The 8,983-nt window shown below is 41.2% G+C and overlaps 1 protein-coding gene across 1 annotated transcript; it reads right to left on the bottom strand.

Annotated features, from left to right (window-relative positions):
* Positions 1-1,930: 1,930 nt before the first annotated feature.
* On the bottom strand, positions 1,931-8,277 carry LOC143416109 (protein NLRC3-like). Its single transcript, XM_076881490.1, has 8 exons — positions 8,216-8,277; positions 8,025-8,154; positions 7,665-7,769; positions 6,593-6,671; positions 6,244-6,430; positions 4,336-6,115; positions 3,251-3,424; positions 1,931-2,974 (listed from the first exon to the last, which is right to left on the bottom strand). Exons 2-8 carry the CDS (start codon positions 8,141-8,143, stop codon positions 2,779-2,781), a joined length of 2,640 nt encoding a protein of 879 aa, XP_076737605.1. The 5' UTR covers positions 8,144-8,154; positions 8,216-8,277; the 3' UTR covers positions 1,931-2,778.
* Positions 8,278-8,983: the final 706 nt, after the last annotated feature.

Genomic DNA, 8,983 nt, shown 5'->3' with positions numbered 1-8,983 from the left:
GCTGGTTTTAATAACAGAATTCATTTGTTTCTCAAATGAGAAAGAGCTATCGAGAAACACTCCTAAATCTTTAGTTCTTAACTTTTCCAGTGGGCCAAGGTCAACATTATCTGCTAATGCAGGCTGACGTTATTAACTAATGCTAATTTTATGTGAATTAGCATTATGCACTAATGCTAACACTTTTTAACAATGTGAGTAGCTAATGCTAACACTATTTCCCTTAACTTTATAATAATGTGAACGGCTAATGCTAACACTCTTTTTACCTAGCATTACAACATCTGAGCTGCTAATGCTAAGTAGGCCGCCATTAGCACCTACATCTAATTTAAGGCAAATACGCATTAGAACCTAATGCTCATATTGTTTTCCTTTGCTTTATAGCAATGGGAGCAGCTACTGCTAAATAGCATTAGCTAATAACAGCAGTCTAATTTAATGCAAGTTAGCATCATTTGCATTATAACGATGCGAGGAGTTAATGCTAAGTATGCTGCCATTAGTGGCTAATTCTAATTAAGGGTGAATAATTATTACCAGCTAATGCTAATATCGGTTTCTCTTCCCTTTTAACAATGTGAGCAGCTAGTGCTAGGTAGGCTGAAGCTAGCAGCTAATGCTAAAGCTAAAGATAATTTGATGTGAATTAGCAGTACATTAGTGAGGAGTTAATGCTAAGTAGACTGCCATTAGCAGGTAATGCTAATTTTAGGTGAATAGGAATTGGCAGCTAATGCTAATACCATATTTTCTTGCTTTAACCCTTTAAAACTGGTCAGAGTGGGCACACTCCGTTTTGCCAACTATTTTAAAATCCCGGTAGCACTGTAATCACGTGAGCTAGCGCAATAATTTTTTTTTGCATATGAAACCTGAGGAGTTGTACTTACATCTTATGCCATCAGCTTGTCCTAGGTTACAGTTTTCTTCCACATATGCTTAGGACTCATATTGCAGTGATGGAAATAGTTTATTTTGATGCATATGCTGTTATTTTGCAAATTTGCAGTATAATATTTATTTTCGTTTTTCCTGCAGTATATAAAAATTGGTGTATTTCAAAAATAAAACTATGAAGGCACTCATAATAAATTTCCTGTGGTGGGAAACTATTTTGTGCAACTTTTTTGTATTTACAGTTTTGAGGGATAAGCCTCTTAAATTTCTCTAACTAGAAATATATGTTTAAAAAAACAAAAACGATTTTCAATTCTTTTGTAGTTTATTGCACTTTTTTGCAATTTATGTAATGACTATGCACTTAATACATACATATTATTAAAATTTAGGCTGTAATGGTTGTATTGATGTATAGCAACTTGAAATGCTCCCAAAAATGGCTCTACAGCATGTAAAAATATAATATAAGCTCTGGCGGACTTGGTTCTATGGTAAGTCTTAAAGGGTTAAATCAATATCAGTAGCTAATCCGATTGTTCAGTCTGACGTCAGGTGAAGTCATTTTTATGCATTTAAGAGCTGTGTTGAATTCAACATTACAAACTGAACATTAGAACTATCCTCTTCTCCAGGATTTTCCTGATTTAACATTTCAATATGATTCATTTTTGTTCTCTACACCTGCCGTCATCACTTCAATTATTCCCACTGTGGATTTGATCATATTGTTTGTCCAGCATCTCTACATTTTCCCATCCATACGACCTGGAGCTCATTAACACTATTAATACTGGAAACTGCTGTTGAAGCCTGATGGTGACACTTTCTGGTGAAGAAGTGAATTGCAGTAACAGGACTGGCTGGCTTATGATACACTGGACATTTCCAGCGCTTTGTTTTCTCTGCTCACAGACAACACAGATACACGCATGTATATACAGCCCACGTCCAGCTATGCATGCACTCCTGCTGCTCCATTTCTATAGAGAATAAACAACGTAAAACAATCATTCTCCATTGTTTTCACTCAACCAGCTGCATTTAATGAAGGAGTTTGAATTTACTTTACAAAAACTGCTGTTGTTTCCTGTCTGCATTCATGTTCTTAACAGTACTCCACACATTCTTAACTGGTGTAGTTCTTCCTAAAGTACTGCAGTATTCCTGCCAGTACATCCTCTTAGTTTTCCTGTTTCCTCTGATGCTCGTTGATATTCTTTCCTCAATGCAAATTCATGCTAAGCTCCTTCACATCCATCCCTGTTTCTAAACCTGTAATAATTGCTTTAATGTGTCTTTGGCCTAATTATGAGTCTGTCCACATGTTTGTAGTTCCCCACTTGCTTTGGTTTCTTAGCTCTGATTCTCTGAAATTTATCCTTGAAATCATTTACTGGCATCTCTCCCTCTCACTCCCACTATCCCCAGAACACCAGAGTATTCATCTCCTGGTTTATCCTATGGCCTCTTTACATTTTCTCCAATCATCCCTGTTTCTAGAGTCTCGCCCCATCTGCAGGTAGTCCAAGAGAAACTGCCTCTGCCATTTTCTTCTTCTTAATCTTTGATTTTTCTCTTCACTTTCTCCATTGGGTCTTCTTAGACGCACTTTCCAGAAAGCAGCAACATTTTTTGTGCCCCATTTTTCAAATTGTGCATCTTACTTCAGCTTAATGTGTTTACTGTTTTGTTTTTACACAGGTCATGTAAAAGAAATCCTACCAGAGACTCGACAAAGCTGAACTGAAAGACAGCACGGGCAATAAATCAGAGCAGCACAGAACTTAAGCACACATATATAAGGTGATTTAACAAATCATGTCTGTTGTAAATGAGTAAGCCATTTATCGACCTGACTCAGGTTTTAAATCATCATCAGAAAAGACTGAATCCTGACCTGAGAATCCCCAGTGTACACTTTGGACTCTCCACTGCAGAAAATAGAAGCTTCACTCCTGAATCCTGCAGGTTGTTGTTACCCAGATCCAGCTCTGTCAGACGGGAGGACTGGGAGCTCAGGACTGAGGACAGAGCTTCACAGCTTCTGTCTGACAGGTTACAGCCACTCAGTCTGAAGAAAGGATGACAAGAAGACATGAAACACTTGTGTTACAGTATATTCATGGTGCCATGAGGAGCTACTACATTTACAATATTTCAACACTGTTTCAGGACATGCTGGAATCCTTATTGCCTCATGTTACAAAAGTCAAATGTGGCAGTTTACTGTGACTTGCATGGATTCATTAAAAAAACAAAACATATACACAATGTTAATTTTTTCCAAATGAAATTGATTAAATGATGTTAACTGATGAAAAAAAAACTCGATATTGCTTGATCTGACCTCAGCGTTTCCAGTTTGCAGTATTGACTCTTTATCCCAGCAGACAGAAGCTTCAGTCCTGAATCCTGCAGGTTGTTGTTACCCAGGTCCAGCTCTGTCAGACGGGAGGACTGGGAGCTCAGGACTGAGGACAGAGCTTCACAGCTTCTGTCTGACAGGTTACAGCCACTCAGTCTGAAATCAAGGTGGAAGGGAGACAAGATCAACCAAACAAATCAGAGCTTTATTGCTTTTTTATTGTTTTTAAGCAGAAATCAGTGAGGTGCTGGTAGATTCTGTTCTTTTGGTTTATTACCCAACAACACACACATACACTAATATTTGTGACTTTTGTAATAGTAGCATTTACAATGCCAAGCAACAGCGATCACAGATTGAAGGGGCCTGAATAAAACTACAATGCAGTGATTTTTAAGATGACCTGTTCTTCCAATTTCCAACAACAGATTTCTCCAACCTTACAGTTAAAAATAATTCTTTATCTCATACTGAATCTTGGTGCACCTCCCCCCAGTTTATTAAAATGAAGAGGTACTGAAGTTGCTGTAAGTGATGTGTGATGCCACTGATTTCCTTTCTGATCCAATACAAAGTAAAATTCAGGCTGGTATCTGCGATACTGATGAAAACTATTCCTTCAGAATCAATACAAGACATCATAAGAAAATATGATGTTTTGTATAACATAAAAAGCCTGAATTTTAAAATATTCAGTTAATAATCAAAAACAGATGTGACTGAAAATAATAAAACTGAGAAACATTTTATGGCCATTCGATCCTTTTACAACCATTGCAAGAGCTTGGTTGGCATAGCCGGCAATACGTTGGATAGTAATAAGTCCGGTGGGTGATGGGCTCCACCAGGGCTGCCCTTTGTCACCGATTCTGTTCATAATTTTATGTTTAAAGGCTGTATCAAAAGTTCATTCAAGTTACAATATTGTGGTCAAAAGTTCTCCTTTTTTTTTTATACTATACAACTACGCTGGCTCATGGTTTTAGGACATGGATTTGTCATGGAAGAAATCTATGACCACTTTTAATCAACATTTTAAAAATAAACATGATCACAGATTTACTCACAGAGCTTTGTTGGAGGCTTTGACCACTGGCAGCAGCCTCAGAAGAGCCTCCTCTGAAGCAGAGTATTTCTGCAGGTCAAACACATCCAGATCTTCTTCTGATGACAGTAAGATGAAGACCAGAGCTGACCACTGAGCAGGAGACAGTTCATCTGTGGAGAGACGTCCTGATCTCAGGGACTGTTGGATCTCCTCCACTAGAGAACGATCATTCAGTTCATTCAGACAGTGGATCAGATTGATGCTTTTCTCTGCAGACAGATTCTCACTGAGCTTCTCCTTGATGTACTGGACTGTTTCCTGATTGGTCTGTGAGCTACTTCCTGTCTGTGTCAGCAGACCTCGTAGGAGAGTCTGATTGGTCTGCAGTGAAAGACCCAGGAGGAAGCGGAGGAACAAGTCCAGGTGTCCATTTGGACTCTGTAAGGCCTTGTTCACAGCACTCTGGTGGAGAGATGGTTTAAACCACCAGGAGGTTGTTTGTTGTTCTTCTAGCAGATTGAGTCCAGAGTTGATGAAGGTCAGATGGACATGAAGAGCAGCCAGAAACTCCTGAACACTCAGATGGATGAAGCAGAACACCTTGTCCTGGTACAGTCCTCTCTCCTCTTTAAAGATCTGTGTGAACACTCCTGAGTACACTGAGGCTGCTCTGATATCGATGCCACACTCTGTCAGGTCTGATTCATAGAAGATCAGGTTTCCTTTCTGCAGCTGATCAAAAGCCAGTTTTCCCAGAGACTTAATCATCTTCCTGCTCTCTGGACTCCAGTGTGGATCTGTCTCAGCTCCTCCATCATACTTGACCTTCTTCACTTTGGCCTGAACCACCAGGAAGTGGATGTACATCTCAGTCAGGGTGTTGGGCAGCTGTCCTCCCTCTCTGGTTTCCAGCACATCCTCCAGAACTGTAGCAGTGATCCAGCAGAAGACTGGGATGTGGCACATGATGTGGAGGCTTCGTGATGTCTTGATGTGGGAGATGATCCTGCTGGCCTGCTCCTCATCTCTGAATCTCTTCCTGAAGTACTCCTCCTTCTGTGGGTCAGTGAACCCTCTGACCTCTGTCACCATGCCGACACAGTCAGGAGGGATCTGATTGGCTGCTGCAGGTCGTGTGGTTATCCAGAGGCGAGCAGAGGGAAGCAGTTTCCCCCTGATGAGGTTTATCAGCAGCACATCCACTGAGGTGGTCTTTCTAGGGTCAGTTAGGATTGTAGTTTTGTGGAAGTCCAGAGGAAGTCGACACTCATCCAGACCATCAAAGATGAACACAACCTGGAAGTCTTCAAAGCTGCAGATTCCTGCTTCTTTGGTTTCAGTAAAGAAGTGATGAACAAGTCCCACCAAGCTGAACTTTTCCTCTTTCAGCACATTCAGCTCTCTGAAAGTGAATGGAAATATGAACTGGATGTCCTGGTTGGCTTTGTCTTCAGCCCAGTCCAGGCTGTATTTCTGTGTTAAGACTGTTTTCCCAATGCCAGCCACTCCCTTTGTCAGCACTGTTCTGATTGGTTCATCTCTTCCAGGTGAGGCTTTAAAGATGTCTTCTTGTCTGATGGTTGTTTCTGGTCTGTCTGGTTTCCTGGATGCTGTTTCAATCTGTCTGACCTCATGTTCATCATTGACCTCTGCAGTCCCTCCCTCTGTGATGTAGAGCTCTGTGTAGATCTGATTCAGGAGGGTTGGGTTTCCTGCTTTAGCGATGCCCTCAAACACACACTGGAACTTCTTCCTCAGGGCAGATTTAAGGTTATGATGACAAACTGAAGCTTGAAGCTCTGAATGAGAAGAAAAATAAACACTCAATTCCAAAAAGAACTAATCTTTAAAACATGTTGCTCCATCTTCCATCTCTGGGAAATGTTCATTTATCCAGCAGCTTAAATCTTTAGATAAATCCTCTTACGTCTCTGCAGACGGTCAGCCAGCTCCTCCTGCTTCATTCTCCTCAGGAAGTCCACTGTGATCTTCACAAATGCCTCTCTGCTGCTGCTCCTCTGACTCTCTAAGCATTCTGGGTAACCTGGACTCAGAACCTTCTGGATCTTCTTCAGCTCGTTCTTCACAAAAGTGATGATGTTGTCCTCCAGCAGCTGGAACAGAATACTTTATGAATGAGCCAATCAGACTGAAATCATGGAGCCAAACATCAGATCCATGTTGGACACACTGACGATCCACTGGTCTACAAAGAGCAGCATGGAGATGACTGTGAACAGAACAGATGTAACAGTAGTTGTTGTACATGTACAGACCATAAATATGGAGTCCAGCTGTGTTTTATGCTGCTGGGCAGACTGACCACTGGGAACCTCTGAGCTCTGCTGGTCCACTCTGTGGAGGAACCATGAAGGATCAGATCAACACAGGATAAAGATCCAGGAGTTTCTGCTCAAATAACTTCATCTGAATCAAGTCTGTCAAGTTTTAAACTCTCAGATTGTGAACATATCAGTAATTTTCAGTCTGTTTTCATGGACGTCCTTTCAGTGGTGATGTCAGGGATGATTTTGAAGAAGCTCATCAAACTGAACCATCAGCAGATCACTGCTCCAAAACCAGAACATGATCCGAGGTCTCCCTCCACCACCAGAACACCAGCTTTACTAACGTGGTAGATCAGTGTAGTACAGATCAATAACTGATGAGTCATTTGATCAAAATCACTGAGTGCTTCACGTCTGACCCTCTGATGCTTCTGTAGACATTTTGCATATTTAATGAATGTCTGACAGTTTTACATTCATTCTATGAACACAGTGGAAATGTTGTGTTATAGTCTCCATGTTGTTTCCAGCATCATAAATTCTTAAGTTCAGAAAATTAGATTCTTTCTTCACAGCTGAAAAACAACAACATTTATTCTCTATTGAAATCTGCATCGTCCACTCCAAAGGTCACAATCTGAAGGTAACATCTGGTTTTGTTCCCTGTGGTTAACTCTGAGCATCAGTATGGTGGGATTTATCCACTACATCCACACCACTGTGGTTCAGTGTTGTCCTGATGGAGTAACAGCAGCCAGTATGATCCAGGCTTTAGCTGCTGGGTCTCTGTGTGACCTCTCAGACTGTTTAACAGATCAGACACAAAGAGAATCAGAGCAGCTCTGTTCTTTAAAGACAAACATGAACCCACTCAGGTCACACTTTCCCCACAGATATGAGCATCACTGTCCTCAAACAGCAAATGACCAAGTCGAACATTTGGATCTTTTCTCTTTCATTGTTTTCTTTTTAATGAATCTTTGGAACAATCTGAGGATGTTTCAGGTCATATTTATCCAGGAAACACAAACATGTAAAGGAGTCATCACAGCTCTCTGACCTCGTTGCTCCAGGTTCACCACTGAAGCCTGGAGGATTTCGACCTTTGGACCAGTCACTCCTCACAGACGGACAGCTGGACCCTGCAGACTGTGACCTCTGACCTCTGCAGACACAAACATGATTGAAGCAGCTGTGATCACACAGACTGCAGATAATGCAGCTGTTTCCTGTCAGTAACATCCTCTTAGATTAGAGTTCAGCTTTTTACAGGAAAACTGGACAAAACTGATTTTTGTTACAAACTCATTTTCATTTCCTCTCAGCTCACAAACACAGTCAGACAATCAACCAGAGTCAACACTGATTATAATGTCAGTGCAGAATTATTTCTGTTACTCAGTGAGTTCAGCTCTCTGACCTCGTTGCTCCAGGTTCACCACTGAAGGCTGGAGGTTGATGTTTGGACCCGTCACTCCTCACAGACGGACAGCTGGACCCTGCAGACTCTGCTCTGTCCTCCTCTTCCTCCATCATCATCTTCAGTCAGTCTGAGAGGTAAACCACAAACACTCAGTGAGTTCACATTAACAGGAGGAACTGACCTCTGACCTGTCATGTGACCTAGAAACCAGGTCAATATGTCTGTAGGTTCAGTCATCCAGGTCATGTGATCTAAGGAGCTTGGAGAGAAAAGAGACGTCTTTAAGTTTCTGGAAGACGTTTCATCTGAGAAGCTTCTTCAGCTCTAAAACCAAACGGTGGAGAGTCCCAGATATTTAAACCTGAGAGGGAAAGAAAGCATGTCGCTGACCCACCACTGATGTTATTTCAAGGAGGAAACTGAGAGCCTTTTCACCAGGAGCACAAACATCAGCTCCAGCAATGATCCACTGATGTGTTTTTATTCCATGTATGAATGTTGTTATTGACAGAGATGACGTTTGTGTGTCAGTGATGCAGTGACTGTTGTTGTTACCTGTACAGGCTGGTTAGACTCTATGAAACAGATCATACAGATCTCTGCATGTTAGAAGAGACTATTAAAGGTCATGAATGAGACAAAGGCAGGGAGGCGTCCTTTACAGCTAAACAGCAGAGTGAGAGAACAGCCAGCACCTCTACATTTATCACATTATACAGCACATGTATGATACTGACAGGGATGAGAAGAATTTAGTGATTCTGATCCCATCATTGATATTACTTATTGATTCTCAGTAGCTCTGCTCTGACAGTCACCACCATCACTGAGCAGCATATCAAAGACATTTGTGCACATTAACTGCATGTTGTGGCTCAAATGTTTGTGCATGTTGGAGGCATTTCCTCTTTGTTGTGATCAGTGTTGGTCATTACTCAAAACAGTCATTATTACAC

Source organism: Maylandia zebra, unplaced genomic scaffold (genome assembly GCF_041146795.1).
Source record: "Maylandia zebra isolate NMK-2024a unplaced genomic scaffold, Mzebra_GT3a scaffold11, whole genome shotgun sequence".
NCBI classification, from domain to species: domain Eukaryota; kingdom Metazoa; phylum Chordata; class Actinopteri; order Cichliformes; family Cichlidae; genus Maylandia; species Maylandia zebra.
The sequence above is the reverse complement of the archived record's forward strand: the minus strand, read 5'-3'. Positions and strand labels throughout refer to the sequence as shown.

What these genes read in the sequence shown, in the direction of transcription:
- LOC143416109 (XM_076881490.1), bottom strand. Translation starts at nt 8,143, where the DNA reads ATGATGATGGAGGAAGAGGAGGACAGAGCAGAGTCTGCAGGGTCCAGC. An exon ending in GGTGAACCTGGAGCAACGAG is followed by an intron (nt 7,770 to 8,024) that starts GTCAGAGAGCTG and finishes TTGTGTCTGCAG; the next exon opens with AGGTCAGAGGTCACAGTCTG. An exon ending in TGCAAACTGGAAACGCTGAG is followed by an intron (nt 2,975 to 3,250) that starts GTCAGATCAAGC and finishes TCCTTTCTTCAG; the next exon opens with ACTGAGTGGCTGTAACCTGT.